At 48.1% G+C, this 19,757-nt stretch overlaps 1 protein-coding gene and 1 pseudogene across 1 annotated transcript in view; one reads left to right on the top strand and one right to left on the bottom strand.

The window, feature by feature from the left end:
* Nucleotides 1-2,368: 2,368 nt before the first annotated feature.
* Nucleotides 2,369-19,757, top strand: part of LOC139047029 (calcitonin gene-related peptide type 1 receptor-like) — a 203,874-nt gene continuing 186,485 nt past the window's right edge. Inside the window, exon 1 of the mRNA XM_070520975.1 lies at nt 2,369-2,652. Coding sequence (XP_070377076.1) covers nt 2,442-2,652 — 211 coding nt within the window. The 5' untranslated portion in view covers nt 2,369-2,441. The remainder of the gene's footprint in view (nt 2,653-19,757) is intronic.
* Nucleotides 10,181-13,537, bottom strand: LOC139061420 (uncharacterized; annotated as a pseudogene).

The following is a 19,757-nucleotide window of genomic DNA, read 5'->3' as shown; positions in this document are numbered from 1 at the left end:
TCAAATTCTGGAGTTTTACGTGACAACACCACAATCTGATTAAGAGGAGCGTGGTACTGAGTGGTCCGAATTGGTTTTGAACACTTGAGGTTCTTTATTGAGCACCTAAATTAAAAAAAAAAAAATATGGGGTTTTACGTGCGAGAACCACTTTCTGATTGAGGCACGCCGTAGTGGAGGACTCCGGAAATTTTGAACACCTGGTGTTCTTTAACGTGAACCTAAATCTAAGTACACGAGTGTTTTCGCATTTCGCCTTCATCGAAACACGGCCGCCGTGGCCGGGATTCGATCCCGCGACCTAGTGCTCACCTAAATTTAAGTGCCACGAACGTTTCTGCATTTCGCCACCATCTAAGTACGGCCGCAGCGGTTGTGACTCGAACATGCTACCTCAGCAAAAATCAGAACTGCAGTGCCATAGCCCCTGTCCTATACCCGGTGGGTCCAGCTCATCGAGCCCGTCACCACTTTGACGCACGCGGCAGTGCCAGCGCACGCATCTAATTTCTGCATAATCGCACAATAAGTCACTACATAAAGTGTGTATAATATAAAATAGGTCTAATATACGTATCTGTCACGCACACGGGCCAGCTGATTGAAGACCGCAAGAGATTTAGTGGTTTAAGGATCTATACAGCTGTTCAACGCCTGGATTTCCGTAACGCGTCACGTGGTACGAACGTCACGAAAACGCTTCGTGGGTAGCCAAATTAGCCATTACGCGCTCAGAGCTAAATTTCACCTATTACAGCCACTGGCACTAAGGAGTCGTGTCCAAGTGGCAATGTGCACATGGCAAGTGGAGACTAAACGCTGCTCTAACGATGCAGGTTTGGCCTTGATCACAGTGTGCTGTGGAGAAGGCGTTTGTGCACGCACTTCGGAGGCCAGCACGAGGCAGTACCGTGGCGGACGAGGACAATATTACTTGCACCGCAGGATGATGTCTGCTGTGAAGGCCTGTTGCCACCCCCAATAACATTTCAATGGGAGATGAACCGATTAAGTCAGCCGGTATTTTTTGTTATCGCAGTTTCCCTCAGCTAATTGAAGCCGACGTTCGCAGCACTTACTTGGTATCGACAACGTTAGTGTTAAACGTCTGTAATAAAACCGTCGAACATCATGCGTTATTCTATGAGCATTAGAGCTAATCAGTATTTCTATAGCAGAGCCTCGTAAATGTTTTAAAAAAATCCCTTATTTTTATGTGATACAGATAACTACAGCGACAGCAGAAACGTCATTTTTACAATTCACAGCACACGAGAGGTAGTCTTAAGTTGTTTTGTACTGACGTCGACTGAAAGGCGAGTGAGTTCTCCAGAACTGGTTACGGTATAGCTAACGCAATGTGTTTAATGCATTTTAATGGCTGCCACAGCAACAATGTCCCTGAAACCTGTTGTCACAAGCAAGTGCTTCCACGAATTTTTTTTACAAGTTTTCCAACGAAACTTTCCACTCACGGGGCGCTAAGCTTATCTCAAAGGTAAGCTGCGTAACTGGTGCGAAAGAGATACGCAACAAGCACGGAAGGAAGACGTCTTCCATCCGTAGTTTTTTCGGGCCTATTTCACACCAGGTATTATGTGTCAACTAGCTAAGTAGCAAGTTTTACTTGTTATAACCTGCGTAATTAGCCATCATAGAGAACAGCTGCTCCGCGTTATCTCAACCACGCCAGTCTGTTACCCACCGGCACGGCGCGTTGTCGGCCGGCGTTTTCGAATTTCGTGCTCTTGCCAGCGCGGCACCGAGCAGCAGGCGAAACTGAGCACGTTTCATCGATCCCGTGGCCCACGTGACCTCATGACGCTTCGCTTCATTCAAACTGCTAGTTGTACTAGTTGCTACGTTTGTGCTCCAAGCTAGATCACCTTCCCTTACCAATATTCGGTCACTAACAAGTTTTGGCGCCATCTGTCGGAAGAAGAACGCCATGCTTGCATTTTGCGCGTTCCATTCGGCCGATTGATGGCCTTCCTTTAGTAACGACAGATGGCTCCAGCAACCGTCCGTGTCTTCTTTTAAACAATTGTTGAGCATGTTTTTGCAGCGTAGGCCGTATGATTGAAGAGCGCCAAGGTTCTTTGTTGCTTGTGGAGGGCGGGGGCGGAGGGAAGTGAGAGAGTGAGAGAGAAACGGGAGGGGAAACGGGAGGAAGGGAAAAAACGGGCGCAGATCGCAGAATTCGGGAGCAGACGATCTTGGCAGAGCGTCTGAGCGGGACGCTTCGGAGGAAAGTTTTGTCTCCAACTTGCGCCGTCAAACGAACTTCTTCAGCGCGGGAGTGCTTGAATTGGTCAGCGCTCTGGGATTAAAAAAGACTGCGCCTTCAGGCATCAAAGGCTTCTCGCCACTTGACGAGTTGTGCTTGGTGATCGAGCGATGAAGAAAAGTGTGTGATTGCTTCTCCTGGTGATCGTGGCTTGATGACTTCGAACATGACCACCGGAGGCATCGGCACAGCCGCTTCCACTACCGTGGGTCAGGAACTTTGGTCGCTCGGAAGCCGCTTCATCGAGACGTCGACGGCTTCGCTGGAACATTTGCTGCGACAAAATGTTGTCACGATCTTGGACTATCAGCTCAACGAGGCTGAGTGTGCCGAGCTGGACGCCCGGTTAGCCGATCAAGCTGGAGGTAGGATATGCACAGGGGAAATTCATTTACAGTACCGCGAATGCTTGGTTGCACTAACACAAAGCTTTTTTCTTATGGCAGGCTGGAGTTCAGTGACTTCTAATGCCACTCGCGCTGCCTAATTCGTTCCTTATTATTATTATTATTACCGCGCTGTATGCCACACGGTATACCTACTACGAATAAATAAATGCTTGGAGCTTTTTCTTTTCTTCTTTCGTGATGAAGCTGCGCAAGTGCCTGGGGAACTGATTGTCCTTAATTAACCATTCATACCGGCGACGCTAGCACTTTCTCACTAATGACCTATTTTTTTCTTCTGATTTTGCGGCTGGCAAGAACGTTCTTTGTCCCTTCCCTGCGCAGCAGCCTCAAGCGATGTGCCTTTCTTTTTTTTTTCGAAAATTGCACTTTTGGCGCATTCGTACTGTTGTCTTGTTCCCGTTTCGACCGGAAACCCTCTGTCAGTGCCCATGTGCGTATATGAGGCGGAACGTATTGCACCGTATGGAATTGTAACGCCTGCTCTTGAATGAAGACGCACCCGCCGTGGTTGCTCAGTGGCTATGGTGTTGGGCTGCTGAGCACGAGGTCGCGGGATCGAATCCCGGCCACGGCGGCCGCATTTCGATGGGGGCGAAATGCGAAAACACCCGTGTGCTTAGATTTAGGTGCACGTTAAAGAACCCCAGGTGGTCAAAATTTCCGGAGTCCTCCACTACGGCGTGCCTCATAATCAGAAAGTGGTTTTGGCACGTAAAACCCCAAATATTATTATTATAATTGAATGAAGACGCGCGATATATGGCTTCTGAAACCATTCGCGCGTCGGCTGAAATGATAGCAGCAATCATTCCATCATAGGCAATGTTTTCTAGCCTATTTCGCAAGGCGATCTCTTTCTTCGTCAGATTAATGAACGAGCATGTTGATGCCAACGTCAATATGCTGCGTGCTGTCACTAGGCAGCACGCCGACAGCCTGAGACAATGGGCGCTGTGGCTGTTAGGACTGTTAGGAATCTGATAGGCGAGCCCGAAATTCGTTTTATTAGTTAGGGCAGCCACCGTTCGTGCGTAACCATTTGCTTAAGAAGCCTTCAACTCGGTTCTCCCCTGTACTCCCTAAGAAAAAGAATGATGCGCCAAAGGCATACACGGACGAGAGGGTATCGCTATGAACCAAGTGGCACAACAAGTTTTATTGAGCAACATTTTTTTCCGTGTGCGCCTACGAAGTAAACCGCGCCAATTTTCTCCGATCACTGAAGTGTCAACGGTTCTTGCTGGTCAAGTGCTGCAGCCAGAAGGCACGAACTTAGGCTGCACTTTGAAATGAAGTGACTAATATTCAAATTGTGTAAATGCATGTATACTGGAGGATGATGGACAAAGGCAAAGTGTCTGATGGTCTTACGCGGACCATCGGCCCACAGCATTTAACGGTCAGCACCAGCACTACTTTGCCAAGGAGTAAGCAGAGCCTAATTAGGTCTGCATTCGAAACACTTTCTAACGATACAAATTGAGTATCACCCCCGAGGAGCAGCTATGCGCACTTTATTTAATGTTTCCACTTAACCATCAACAACTCCGTATATTTTATTTATATAGTGATAAATATTACAGGGATATTTGAGGCTCTTTCCCGTCGTCGAAGTCGCCACCGCTGTCACTGTGCTGTCATGGTCGATAGCGCATGCGCGAACGTGCGGAGAATTAAATGTTCTCGATATGTGCGAGAGACGCACAGTGCATTTCGCTGTAAAAAAGAAAAAAAAAGGCAGCGTTATGCCTTCCGCGGGCTACTGGCGTATGTGTTTGGCACACAAAAGCTAGGTTTCCTGCTTTGCAGCCACGTGTACACGACATCGTGGTGCATTCAAGTGGTCCGAGCGGCTAGTTCACACACTGGCGACTCGCCGAGGTCGCGCGACCTCTGCGACGAGGACATCGGCGAAGTTTGGTCGGAAAGCGGCGACTCATCGTACACATAGGGGCGCAAACGGTCGCTTCGGTCGAAACGGGACTGTTTCTGGTCGGTCGCTCGCTGGTCGATCGCCGGTGTGGATGAGCCGTCGATTTGAAGCCACGAACGACGGTAGTTTTCCGTCTCAAATGCACCGCGTGCGCCGTCGGTGCGCGTTGCCAGCGTTGTGAGGACGCCTGGCGGCGACCGGGGGCGCCGTTACTACTGCGCAGCAAACGTTAAGCACAGACCACAAGTACGCTTGCCGACGTCATCAAGCTCGCCTCCACGCGCCTCGCACGTGCAGCGCCTCGCGAGGAAAGGCAGCTTGCATCTACGTGGCGAGCCCGACAGCGTGCGCTCGCTGGGCTCAACCACAGACCCCTTGACAGACGCGATTTCGTACTTTGTTATTGAGAGAGCTTCAAAATGTTGTCATATCTTTAAATGTAATTGTTTCACTTTTACAGCTGTAAGATCAGCTCAAAAAGAAAAGACAGGAGAAAACGCACTTTCTCGCACCACGTTAGTCGGCCTTGCTGAGATTTTGATTGTACGACGCCGTAGCGAGGTAGCCAGGCGCGCCGACGCGTGGTAGCCCGAGCGCGGAATATATCAGAGAGGAGCTGATATCCAGCACCGCGCTGCGCTTCGCCGCGTACGAACTGCTGCCGCGCCGTTCGCCCATACGCGGGCGCGCGGACGCGAGCTGGCGCGTGTCAGCATGCGTACGAGCGGTATTATCTTGCATGTTTCGTCCCGCCAACAAGCTGTCCCGCTTATCAGTAGAACACCGGTCAAAATGCTCCAGGGTGCCACTAATCATAGCTACCGCTATCAGCGCTTCGCCCTTCGCGAGAACACGACGATGTTTTTTGACTTACAGCGAAAGCTCTATATGACTGACGTTCGGGTCCGGCAACAGAAACGGACTTGGCGATTTCTAACAAACCCATACACAACGGGTCTCATTGTTTGTGTGTGATCACGTGAGGGTGCAGTGCGGTGGCACAGATGTCAAAATGCGGAACAGATTAGAACGCTCGCAGTGAAAAATAGCGTGATGTCAAGGTTACCGCAATATATAAGCAGCAGAGGTATCGGCGCTAAAGACAGCTGTGTTATCGATGGGGTGGACACATATTTCGCACTACACCCGCAGAACAACCTGCGTACCAGGAGCGCCTGAGGGAACAGCAACGAGAATGTAAACGGCGCCGGCGCGAAACGACCACCGACGAAGAACGTTCCCGCGAGGCTGAACGAAAGCGACAATCGCGAGCCCGGGCAACAATTCCACTCTGTGAAAGTGAAATGGCGGCGAAAGCACCTTGCTTTTTGTTTCAGAGCTTTGACTGTCTTTAACTTTCGCTGCCATTCCGTCCTCACAGAGTAGAATGGTCTTTTTTTTTAAGTTTACTCAGAGATAGGGCTTTTAAGGTGTTGGTTAGCGTTAACAAAAGACGTTAATGGAATTCAATTGCTCGCATTCAATGTCTTCTAATCTGCGGTTTTCTCCGATACGCACTTCAACTCGTAATTAAACTACAAAATCAAAACAGTTTTGTTTTTGTTGAATGACTGCAACAATCTTCCACATTTCTTGCTTTTCAAAACCAAATGCAACTTCTTAGAAAACTTCAGCATTGGTTGGAACTACTATTCTCTGTGTGATCACTTTCTGCATACTAATGAGATATTTCCTGCTTGGGCGAATCGCACTGAGCATTACATTGACGCGCGTACATTGTCCAGCTACTCCCAGTTCGCGCTCCTCGGTTTTCGACAAAGTAGTTCCGGTCCTTTCCAGCGCGCGCACTTGCCACTCTGTCTTCAACTCTAACTCGTTCAGGACTATGAAATTCACAGCTCTGCGTAGCCGTTCGCGCCTTGAAGCCTTTCATGGGCATCGCGCAAGCTCGCCTGCGCTTTCATTCACGTACCGCTCGGCGGTCTCTTTGATCTCTGCCGGCATAGTGGCGAGCTGAAACGCCAAACTCATGAAATGCGAGAAACTACGTGAGCGCGGGTGCCTTTATCACCGACGAGAAACCGCACGACGTGATCAGAGAATGAAGGCTATTCTTTTGAAAACGTCGCTTTATATAGAGTAGGCGAATTCCTCGACCCTCTTATGGCTTCTGTCGTCTGACATCGCGAAAGCCCATAGGCAAGTCTTGCAGCGTTCCTAGTTAAAAGGACACAATATGATCAAAGCTCGTCTGTGGAACTAGCGTCCATATTCTCTCTATGTGTTCCAACTTCATCCTACCTTTTTCCTCTCCTCAGAGTTTTGCGCTTCATCGTCTTCTATCCGAAGGCTCCTAGCACTTCAACCTATCATGTTTCTTTCACTAACCTCTCCTGGGGTGCTACTTGAAAATGTCTCCAATTGAAGAACATTCTTCAGACGTACCAAGCAATCTTCAATATTCCTTTTTGAGTGGCCGTCCTTGTCACAAAGTAAGGGCTATAAAATTTGGCACTGCAATCTCTTACTCCATTCCTAACTAGAACTAGGTTGGCCATTTGAATGTTTGAGATGTCTGAGCGATGTCTGTCGTCATTTTTTTTTTATTTACTTACGGTACCTCTCCTCCTGGGATTTTTGTTTTCTCTCCTCGACGATTTTCAGATAATCTAAAAGCCCTAACTCAAAGTCTGCCCGCACAATAGGAGTTTCTGCTGAAGAAGCGAACTGTGGGCTGCATCTCAGGCCACTGGTGTAGGAGCGATTGTGATGTTTTATAGCTGCTTTTAAATAGCATTTCCACCGATCAGGGAAACTATCGTACATCCTGACGCATTGTTTCACATCACGTATAGCACGCTCTGCAAGCCCATTTCCCAAGGGATAGTATAGCTCACATAACTTGATTTGTATATTGTGGTCGCGAGCACATCTTGCTAGTTTTTAACTCATGAACGCTGTACCGCTATCACGTATGATCGTCCAGGCAGTCCTAAACAAACCCTTTTCGAGGAGGGCGATAACGCTATTAGCAAATTCTGCACCTTCCCCTGCCGCGACCATCCTGGTGAAATGAGTTATCGCTGGAAAAAAGCTTGCGTGTTCCTTACTCCCTCTCGTTTTTTTTTTTTTTTAGCTCGGCAAAAACCATGTTTATAACTTCAAAAGGCAGGTTCAAGTTGCAAGGTATTACCATGGAGTCCAACGACTACTTAGGTTTCCCTTTGTTGACTTGACAAGTATGGCATGAACGAACGTTCTGATTGACTTCTTCCTTCATATGAGGTTTCGGGAATCTCTTGGATTGCTTGCTGTATGTTCGCCAAAATCTAGTGTGCCTTCCTAATTCTGCTCTATCGTGATACATATAAATCACCCTGGAAAGCAGCCTTCGCGGGACTTGATAGGCACCTTCAATAAAAATCAGTTGTTCAGTACCTTTCCACCATTTTACTTCATTGATTTCTTCCGACTCTTCTTTGCTGGATTGTATCATCATCTAGACAAAGCTTCTGCATCAATAAAAAGCAGTCCAGGTCAGTGGGAGATGGTGAAGTCAAACTGCTGCAAGTAGTTCACGCATCTGGTGAGACGTCGTTTATCTTAAGTCATATTCAAGAGATGAGTGAGGACCTGGTGATCAATGAACAAAATGAAGTTCCAACTTTATAGTTACGTAAGGAAGTACTGAATTGCTTTAAGGACTGCAAGTGTTTCCTTTTCAGTAGGGTTGTAGTTAACTCTAGACGGCTTTAGGGGATACCTGTAGTAACCTACTACGTGTCGCTTTTCTCGGCCAGGTGCTTCTGGGCATTTGTGATACAAAACTGCACCTGTCCCATAGAGTGAGGCATAGAAATGCAGTTCGAAGGGTAAAGTGAAGTCAGATATGCGTTATTAGATCTTTCAGTTGAGTACGCGAGTTGGCCGACGTTGAAGAGGATTTTGAGAACTGAAGGTTTATTTACATTATTTACAGTAATAACACAAAATAATGAACAGTCATAAAGTCATCGACGGCCGGCAGCAAATCGGAGTCCGCGGTCCGTGGCAAGAAGAACGAAAAAAAATCTTCTCCCTGTCTCTCGCTTTTAACCCCTTCGGTCTCTGGGGTAAGAAAAATGACGTGCAGCGCGAAGGACACGGACTGCGAGAAACAACATACACTGCACTGACTTCCAACACCACTTTATTGCGTTGCCACATCGTGTGTATACTTCATTTTTTTATACTAAATTACCAACTAACCTAAGCAACCACCCTAGGTCTCTCGGAGTCACGTCATTTTCGGCCAATCGTCGAACCAGATCAGGTGTCGTCATTTTCCTCTAACGGTACGCGCCCGTGCAAGTACGTCACATTTGGCCAATGGGGACGCTCCAAGGGCTCCACTGTCCGAGGGTTGACTTGCCTCTGGCATCGCCTCCTCACCCGGAAGCGCTCAGCTGGAGGAGACGGGTCGTTCTCGAACGACCTTCCAGCCACAAAACAGCTTTGCTCGCGACCAAGATCAACTACCTGGAGCCGTGTCAGCCTCCCGTTGCACTTGCGGGAAGAGTCAAGCAGGGGGAGACAATAGCTCGACGTGCGGCGCATGAGGTGGGGGTCACCAACCTGTCTGACGGGTCCGCTAACGTTTTAGACGCGCCCCGGCGCACCATAATTGGAATTGGTCGGGGAACTTGAGTGATGCCACGAAAAGGATCCGTATCCAACAGCTCCTCCTTACCTCGTAAGTGCGGAGTGGCCGGTGAATTCAATTCGTTTGCATGAGAAACGCTGATCGAACATGTAGTGTACTGGTGACAAGCCTCGAGCGACGAATTTTTGGATCCCGGGTCCTGGAGAACGTACGTAAAACAAGCGAAACAACACAGCGTTGCACCGCGTGCAAGTGCAGGCTCTTCACCCCTGACTCGCCTGGGTATTACTATGTGAAAATCAGCCCTGTTTTTTTTTCCTTTTCCCACTTTTGATAGAGCACTTCCTTTCCATATCTCCCCGAATGCCGCGAGGCCAGAGTGATATTGTCGTTGAAAAAAAAAGCGGGAGAAAGTTAAACAATTATTGAAAACAACTTTTATAAGTATACACAAGCAAAATTTTGAAACTACAAGTATAACTTCCAGCCCATAATAACACTTCCTACCTCGTTAGTCAAAGAAAGGAAGGTAATCAGTTGGTTTAGCGAAATATCTGACTCGAACTATCCACGTTCCCATTTAACTTGACCCTTTCGTAACGGACGGTGAAGTTATATTGCTGGAGGAATAGACTCCATCTGAGCAAGCGTCCGTTCTTACGGGACATGTGTCTGAGCCCGGTCAGAGGACAGTGGTCAGTCTTGAAAGTGACTTTCGCTCCGTACAGATAACAAGATAATTTCTGGACCACCCAAACTAAGCAGGCGCATTCTTTTCCGGAAGCGCTGTACGCCTCCTCTCTGCACGTTAATTTTCGGCTAGCATACAGTGCCGGATGCTCCTCCGCGTCTTCACCTACCTGACTGAGGACGACTCCCAACCGCCTGTCACTAGCGTCGCACTGCACGATAAATTTCTTAGAATAATCGGGGGTCCGAAGCACTGGTCAGGAGTTCAGAAACTCTTTCAGGTGCTGCAATGTGCTTTCCTTGGCCTCATTCCATCGAACTTTTTCGGGCTCTCCCTTTCGGAAGGTGTCTGTCAGGGGGCTTGCTACCTGTGAGAAATGTGGAATGTACCGCTGGTACATTCCCACGTGCCCCAGAAAGGCTCTGACATACGTCTTAGTTCACGGTTCAGGAAAGTTATTGATAGGCCCTATCTTCAGTTCGGAGGGCCGCCGCGTTTCTTGTCCTACGACATGCTATAGGTACCTAGGTATCTTGCGAACACCCGAAGTTGCACTTTTCGGCCCTTACCGTGAGACCCGCGTCTTGTAGACGTGCCAGCACCTTCCTTAAGTGATCCAAGTGATCATTCCAGCTGTTAGAAAAGATGGCTACATCATCTAAGTAGGGGATCGCGTAATCTTGTAGGTCTTACAAAACAATATCCGTCAGCTTAAAAAAGCTAAACGTGTGCGTTCGTAAGCCCGAAACTTAACATTAGTGGTCGAAATGTGCCAAGCAGGGAAGTGAATGCTTCGTAGCGACTTGAGCTTTCTAACAGGGGCACCTCCCAGCATCCCCAAACTAAGTCGATTGTTGAAACGTACTGGGCTCCGCCCAACCGTTCAACTCGTTCTTCTACGTTAGGGGTAGGGCAAAGTTGGTCCCTTGTAATTGAATTCGATTTCCGATAGTCCACACACGGACGCGGCTCTTTCCCGCTCACCTCTACGAGAATCATTGGGGAAGTGTAATCGCTGTCTCCTGGCTCAATGATTCCCAACTCAAGCATTCGTTTGACCTCTACTTCCATTATTTTCTCGCTGACGAGGTGAGACCCAGTACGGTTGGAATTGGATCGGTTCGTCTGATGTGAACTCAATGTCATGAGTAATGAGTGTCGTTCTCCCCGGCCGCCTACTGAAGCATTGGCAAAATTCATCAAAGAGTTTCCGGAGGTCGCTTACTTGATAGGCCTCGAGAGCCAGTCGGTTTACAGACAGGTTCACGTTGTCCTCTGCGGAGCGTACCGCATCTGTCACTGTTGCTTAACCTGAAAGTTCGACCGCTACTTCTTCAGACGCATTTATCACCACTTTCACAAGCTCTTTCCTTCCCCAATAAGGTTTAATTAAATTGCAGCGGTAAATGAGTCCTTTATTTCTTTTTCCGGGAACTTCTAGGGTGTAGTTAGTCTCCGATATCTTCTGGGTAACCTTTACGGGTTCGTCGCACTGTACCTCAAGTTTGTTTTTTCGTGAAGGCCTTAGAATCGTGACGCTGTTGCCTACCTTAAATATTCGCCTACGCACATTTCTGTCATAGTACACTTTCGCGGTTTCCTGGGCCTCTTTTAGGTTTTTTTCAAACAGTTCTCGCGAGACAGTTAGGCGATCCAGCAAATTTAAAACTTGACTCACCACCATCTGGCTTTCACCTGTTCCTTCTCACATTTCTCTTAACATTCTGAGGGGGAACGGATCGTCCGATGTATACCAGTCCGGAAGGAGTGAACCCCGTTGCCTTATGTAGGACCGTTCTCAACGCGATCAGGGTTGCGGGTAAACAGTCCTCCCAGTCTGCTTTGTGTTCATGGCACAATGCACGTAACACTCTCTTAAGCACCGAGTGTATCTTCTCTACGTTGTTTGATAGTGGATGGTGCACGGCGCTGTGTATCAGCCGCACACCACACCTTTCTAGGAACGTCATGGTTAAAGGGACACTAAAGTGAAAAATTACTTCTTCTCCATCAGTAAATTACCTTTCTACAAAACCAAAAACACCACTCTTACAACGATAGGACGTTTGGTAAGCCAGAAAAAGCGCAAGAACGAAATATGGGTGGCGACACCTACTTAAGTTCCCGCACCTGGTGGCTGTGACGTCATGGATTTTATCGCATCTTCTAGGGCCTACTAATTATATATAGTTGTACAGATTCACTACATTGTGTTCTAAAGGAACTAAACATTAAAAATCGCAAGTTTTGGGAACCTTTACTCAGCCAACGCGGCCCAAATGCGAAAACATACTTTGGAATGCCCGACGTCACGCTGACGTACCGGCGCTTTGGATTCGGCGCGAACTTCAAATACTGATACTTGGCCCTTCATTTTCTCATCTAATAATCAAACTATCTTTTTGAAATGACTGCGTGCAGAGCTCTGAAACACTGCTTCATTAGTCTAAACTGATTTATTGTTTCGCTTTAGCGTCCCGTTTAAGCACTCGTATATACTGTCCCCTGGTCAGCCTGAATCTCTACAGGAAAATCGATTAGCGCAAACGCGGACAGCAGAGCCTCGAATATCTCGGTGGAGCTCAGTTCCTTCAAAGGAATCGTTCCAGAAAACTTTGTCGCGGGACAGAGCATAGTCAAAGGGTACTTGCACCCTGGTCCCGGCTGCGTCGATCACCATCCGACGGAATGGCTCCGTGATTAAGGGAACCAACTTTAAAGGTGTGTTGCATTTATCTCCCGGCTTCCGAACTCGCTGACACGCGTCACAGGACCTCACATAATTTTCCACATCTTTAAAGCATCCTGGCAAGTAATATCCTAACGAGAGCCTCTCCTTCGTTTTATTGATTCCTAGATGGCCCGACCAGCCATTTCCGTGACATAAAGTCAGGAGATCCACCCGATACTTCTCCGGAATGATTAATTGATCGAGGATACGGCCCCTATGATCTCGGTAGTGTCTATACAGCAGTCCTCCCTTTTCGTGGATGGTAATGTTGCGCCTAGCTATGCCCTCTTTCGCGTTGTAGTGTAAACGTGTCCCAGTCCAGTCCCTCTGTTGCTTCGCGCTGAGCGACTCCCTGTCCACTTGGAGAAGCCTGTCAAAGCCTTCAGAAGGAGGTGAAAGTACAGACCTGCTCTCCCTTTCTGTTGCTTCAACTGACGACCTTTCTTCGCTACGCGAGTTTTCTACGGGGATCATTTTAATTGGTACTCCTGCTGCCACACTGATTTCTTTTTCCTCCGCTTTCCGAGGTTATACTAGGGAATGCGCTTCCTCGCGTTCCGCCACCGCTGCGCTGGGGTCCTCGGTCAGCTGAGCGGCGATTTGGCGTGCTCAGCTGCGGGCTAATGCCTGCACCCTTCCTTCTCCGAACTCCTGACCGCGCTCCCGTAATAAACGCTCCGAACGATTTGAAAAGAGATACGGGTAGTCCATTGGTAGCGCCTTCGAAACACCTGCCTCTGTTTCTAATTCTCCGAAAGTACCGGAAATTGTCGCTCGTGCTATTGGCATACATACGCTGTGTTCCCCTAGTACTGACTTGATCCAAGTTACCTTCCCTGTATAGTCCTCGGCATTTACAAAAGAAGGGTGAACTAGGTCCATGGTTCCTTCACTGTCCCTTAATACCTTACAGGTTTTTCCGCTAATCCGTAGCTTCTGGAGGTATGGGCGGAGAAGCTCCAAGCTTTCGTCGCTTTCGCCCACGTAGGAAAGCACTACCGGCGTTTTTTTTCTTTGCTATCCGAGGCACAGTGACCTAGGCCCCGGCACTGATATCATCAGATCGGTCGCCTCTTCTCGAACTCTCGCGTATCAACCTTCTTTGTCCCCTCCTCCGGAGGGCTGCTAGCTCCCTTATCGTTGTTTCCTTCCTGAGTTTTTTTTAATTTTTTCATCGACTCGGCCCTCTCGGTAGCTTTTACCTGTGCCTGCTTTTATGGCGGATATATGTTCTCGGATTATCTCTTCCATTTCAACACTCTTTGTCGGTAGTGACTTTTCGTCGCATCACGTACTCATCAGCTAGCCGAGCCGCTTTATCTACCATTCTACGGCATCTCTATCGTGCACCGAAAACCTCACTGACTGTCGAATGCTGCGGTAGAATTGTTCGAGACAAATACATTCTATAATTCTGTCTCCACTTTCGTAGACTTCGGCATCATTAAGCCACTCAACAAGGTTTGGTTTCAAAACATCATCCCTCTTTTTGCTCGCTTCTCTGAATCGGTGCCTAAATGCTTCTGGAGAAATTCGGTACCTCCTCAATAGCGCTGCCTTTACACTCCCGTAGTCTTCCGCGTCATTAGCCGTTAATCTTGCGACTACGTTCGCTGCCTTACAAGGCAACAAAATCACCAAGCGCCGTGACCAGGTGCCCCGAGCAAAATTACGCCTTTCACAAGTTCTCTCGGAATGAACCAAGAATCAGGCAATGTCCTCTCCTACCTTGTACGGTTTCATCCACTGGTGTATCCGACATGGCTCGACCTCGCTTGATCCGCTAAGGTTGTCCCGTTCACTGCCCGCCGCTCGACGCCATTTCTGAAGTTCAACATGTAGCTCTGCCATCTCTTTATTGTATTTTTCCGTTCTCGCTTACGCTCAAACACACTCTCAAGTTCTTGACGCTCACGCTCCCGTGTTTCTTGTATCACCTAACAAGCAATCTTAATGTTTTCATCATCACTGCCACTATCTTCATTTGCCTTGTTGATTGCTGGCTTTTTCATCTTTCCATCCGCCTCAGCTCCCAACTCATCGCACATAACAAGTCTGACTTCGTCAACCTTCTAAGATCCATGGCAGCTGCCCCGACTTGTGGTTAGAACAATTTTCCTTGAGTAATTTGTGCAAACACAGAATACGCAATAAATTGCCGATTCCTAGAACCATCAAAATAAACACGCAAAATTTGAAGTCTGGCGAATCGAGAGGAAAAGACCACGCGCTCTCTCACGGATGCAACACCACGCCATCCGGTTCATCGGTCCGCTGTTCCTGGTTCCTCGGGACTCCCTGGGAAGGCTCTTTCTTTTTCGCTGCTCTTAGTTCCTTAGGACTTGTTTAGACAAAGGTTCATCCTTAGTGCTGCCACCAGTTATTAAACCTTGCCGTTGAATGCGGGAGTTGGCAAACGTTGAGGAGGATTTTGAGAACTGAAGGTTTATGGGAAACGGCACCAGTTCTGTCTGACGGTTGAGAACCCTGTAGCGTATGCACAATCTGAAAGTTCCATCTTCCTTTGGCGCAATTGTCAAGGAAATGCGACGGGTGATACCGAAGGTCGGAATATATTGGCGTCTAGCGTTTCCTGCAAGTCTTTCCTCAACCATATATCTCGCTTCCTTGACATGTTATGAAGTTATTTGGAGAAACGGTCTTGTCAATTAGTTCTAAAGGGACCTTGTGTGACTTAATCGCTTGCGGATATATACTTCCTATGCATACAAGCTCAGGGTAGGTCTTTTGCAATATCCTTCGCGCGCTTGACAACTCGTAGGTTATCTTTTCCCCCCTACTGTGTTTCGTCCCTTGGTATTCCGTTGACCAAAACCGCATCGTTCCAATATACGTTGATTCTCAGTTTCTTTGATCTAGTCTCCATAGCGCAAAGTCATACGTCACACCCTCTGACTAATAGTTCGCTGTTTGTTGACCTTGGAACTCAATGTTAACTGAGGCCCAGAGATTATGCAATGTCACTCTTCCATCGTAATCTTGTACGCGTAGCACACTTCCACTACGCAGATGACGTGCACCCGCGAGCTTGGTTTTTATTGTAGACGCAGAAACACCACTGTCTTGCAAATCCATCATATGCCTGTTTCCTATTTTGACGCCAGTGTGAAGTTAGCTAGCGCAAGTTTAATTGTTTCAGTTGAGATGGTCGGGTAAGACTGATCAACCTTTTTCGTTACTTTTTTGCCGTCGAAACCTCTTGATCATTGTTGTTGATATTATTCACCCGACCTATGGGAGCACGCCAGTCCAAGTTCTCTGTGCTGCTTACAAAGTGGCTCGCTTATTACGGCTTGATGAATTCACGCCAGTTCCTCTGAAGCAAGCGCTTTAGTAAGTAGTTAAAATTTGTTCCGAAGTAAATAGCATGCCCTGAAGTCACTCCAGGAGCCCGTCTATAGTTTTGGCTGATTGTACTTGCACTTGCTTCAGGATTTCAGCGTGCAGTCCATGCACTATTAGGGCCTTCAAGGCAGAAGATGGAAGCGTAGACTCCGCCAGCTTTAAAAGGCGGCGTTTCTCAAAGAAATACTCAACGATTGAGTCCTGCTTAAATTTGAAATTAGGCGCGGTGCCCCATCTTATCAGAATCCGCGTTGGTCCGTCTGAAGCGACTGCTTTAGTTAGCACTTATAATTTATTCCGAAGTAGATAGTATGTCCTGAAGGCACTCCAGGAGCCCGTCTATAGTTTTAGCTGATCGTATTTGCACTTTCTTCAGGACTTCAACGTGCAATTCATGCATTATGAGGGCCATCAAGATACAAGACGGAAGCATAAGCTCGGCCAACTCTCAAAGGCGGCATTTCTCAAAGAAATACTCGACGAGGGAGTTCTGCTTAAATATGAAATGAAGCGCGGTGCCCCATCTTGTACTGGGTCGCTTCGGAATGTCGTTAGGAATTTTACCTCCCATTGGTTCCAAGAGTTGTTAGCTTCTTCAATGATGCGCAGCTTATGCCACATGCGTACCACACGTCTCAAAAACTACGCATGTTAGTAATCATGTTCTCACCGGAGTGCCACTTGTTCTTCCCAGCGGCATATTCATAGAATCTATGCGAACTCTGTGGACTTGAATGCATGCCGTCGAACGCATCAAGTCCTACAAATTTAGTCACCGGCTTCTCGGCCTTTAGATAGCTTATAAGTGATGTCACCTGTCGGTTCTGTTGCACAATCAATTCTTGCTGTACATGAAAAGCATTCAAGACCAGGCTCACCTCTTCCTTCAAAGACCGTGATCCACAGTCCTTTCGATGCACCGTTTGAAGATCTAGTTCATCGAAGGTTGCCAGACGCAAGTTCACTTTCACAGCACCCTTCCGACGTTTTTCAGCAGTGTCTACGCAGGTTTTCTCCAAGACCAGGTTCACGAGTTCTGCTGAGTTGAGTTCATAAGGTAGTTCCACCGCTGGGTCATATTCAGCTTCGTTTCTCGAAAAGATGTTCTTCCCTGTGGAGGCCTGCTCAAGCCAAAAATGTCACCCACATGTTGAAGTCGACTGCAGGTTGCGCCAAAATAATTTAGCGTTCCTTTTAAAAGGACTCAATAGCATCATAGCTCCGCTTGTTCTCGTTCCCTAGTGAAACGGCGCAACCCACTCTGGGGCTTCGGCCATGAATCACGCGGTGAAAAAACTGTTATCCCCTCCCCGGGCTCTTGTGCTCCTTTATTTATCCGAAGGTTCATACCTCTTCAAGTGTAAATGAAATATCTGAACTCCTCGACATTAAATTACAGTGGCAATTTGCAGAACAATGCGCGGTCATTCCAGGGCAGTTATATCACCTGCGTCTAGTGAGTGGTCATATACATATGGCGAGAATATTTCAGAACTTAAGAATCACTTTGCTCAAGCAATGCCGCATGTGATTTCGCAAATTCGCCTAAGAACAGGAGCCCGCGTATAGTCGAGTGAATAATTAATCAGGATGCCGGAGTCGAATATATCTGCTGTCATAGATATCAGAGCTTACAATTATAAATATATGATTAAGAACCCTGCATATCTTTGAGAAATTTTATGAGCAACAGTGGGATTATGTGTCAACATAGAATGATACGGAAGGTATTAAGCGTACAGAATCTCTCGATACCGGATGAAATGTGCGTATTTTGGCAAATGCGTTAGGGCTTACCACAATGTGATCTCAAATGTAAAGCTACAATCGCAGCTAATACCACAAATGAGATATTTCTTGCATGTGCTGCCTAACACTCGAGCAACCCTGCATCAAAATGATAAAAGGTCAATGCCTATCCTGTGCGTTTGCTGTTCACACGCCGTTGGAGGTAAAGCAACTTGCCGTTTTATGAGGCGGCATTGCTGAAGCTCGACTTGCAGAAATGTATAGCGTTGCGGTACATCTGCACTTTCGCACATACGGCAGTACCTAGCGCGCGCAGGTTCAGGTAGGCCTGACCTGTATATATTTTGGAACCAACAAAATGCAGCTGTACACTCTACTTTTCTGAGATCGCACGCATGCACCTCGCTTTCGGAACGTTCACATCCGCTCTCGTGATTGGCTGGCGCCGCGCTTTCGTCAGCGGTCGTCAGCGCGGCAAGACTGGAGCGCAAATGAAACACCGCCTGCTCGGGGACGTCGCAGGCAAAACGAACCTTCGGAAAGCGAGATGCTTGCGCATTCCGCCGCTGCTGTGGCAGGGTCCCTCCGTATAGAAGGACCTGGCTTATAGTAAATGTGAACGCGTGTGTTGCGTTGTGTTTTCTAGGGCGCAGCACTTAGGCGCCTATTTTCGGGTTGAGCGTCGGCGTCCCTCGGCGTAACTGCACGAACACGCTCGTGTCACCGCTTCTGCGTTCGTCGCCGCCTTCTTCCGCAGCTGGCTCCAATGCCGCTCATCATGCCAGCGTTCCCGAACTGCAGCGTTCCCGTAAATGCCTGCGAAGGCGCTTACGTCACTGCGCGGGGATTTCGGTCCCTAATTCTTTATGTCAACATATCGTGAAATGAAAACACGTACACAGCTGCGCTCAAATTTCGTATGAAGGAGTGTCGTAATCGTCGGACATTCTTATATCCTTTTTTATGCGTTGCATATTTCAATCACTCAGTTCAACCCTTGGGCGCGGCCGGGCAGCCACCACTGACCTTTAGCGCAACCACGTGACATGACGTCACGACAGCTGGAGGAAAAGCTGGGCCCCAACTCGCGCAATATGCAACGCATTCTTGGCTTAACCAAGCTAAGCCTGGCCATTTTGTTTTTTTGCTATAAGAGATGCTAATTTATTTTTTTCGCCAATATGTTTTTGTCAAATGTGTGGTCTCTTATGTGGACGTTCGAGCTCCACTGGCGCCGACGCCACTGTCGTGCTGCCACGTATCGACACACATGCGTGACCCGCACGAGGAGTTTTAGGTGTCCAGAGAGGCGCAGTGCGTTTTCTTGCAAAAGTGACGGAGTCGAGCGGACACACCATCCCGCTCCGTTTAATCGGCTTTCCCTGAGACAGGGCATCTTTCACGATTCCGCTGCTGGCACGAGCGTCGCGCGTGGATGCATCTAGACTTCCTGCCGAGCGGCTGTGTGCATAACCACACACCGCGGTGCACCTGCCGGTCTCAGTGGAACGGATGGTAAAGGTCAAGCTAAATCTATCTAATCCTTAGTTTTGCGATGCGAGCGCAAGACTAGAGCCTTGAAAAGGGAACCGGCGATGAAGCGATGCTATCGAGGCTCCCTAGCCTCGTACGCAGCGTTATACATCATCATCATCACTTGCAATGCTTCGCCTTAGAGTGCAACTGTCACTTTTTTTTTATTTTTCTGGTGTTACTCCCGTGCTAGTACAACTTCCGCAGGTGTGCCAATCTTTCCCAAGGTACCTAGCGTTCGCACCTAAGCCACTAGAATATCAGCAAGTATGACCCCACCGAATAAATGCTACTGGGCTCGCGGACTCTGCCGGTGGTCATCGGGAGCGGCGAGCCAACAGAACTCCGCTGCACTTATTAAAGACGACCGGACTCTGCGACCTACTTTGAACGCACAGTGAACACTGTTGTGAGAACCTTGATGGCTTCGATAACCTATCTGCACTTTCTGCTA

The sequence above is a fragment of the Dermacentor albipictus genome, chromosome 6, assembly GCF_038994185.2.
Source record: "Dermacentor albipictus isolate Rhodes 1998 colony chromosome 6, USDA_Dalb.pri_finalv2, whole genome shotgun sequence".
NCBI classification, from domain to species: Eukaryota; Metazoa; Arthropoda; class Arachnida; order Ixodida; family Ixodidae; genus Dermacentor; species Dermacentor albipictus.
The sequence above is the reverse complement of the archived record's forward strand: the minus strand, read 5'-3'. Positions and strand labels throughout refer to the sequence as shown.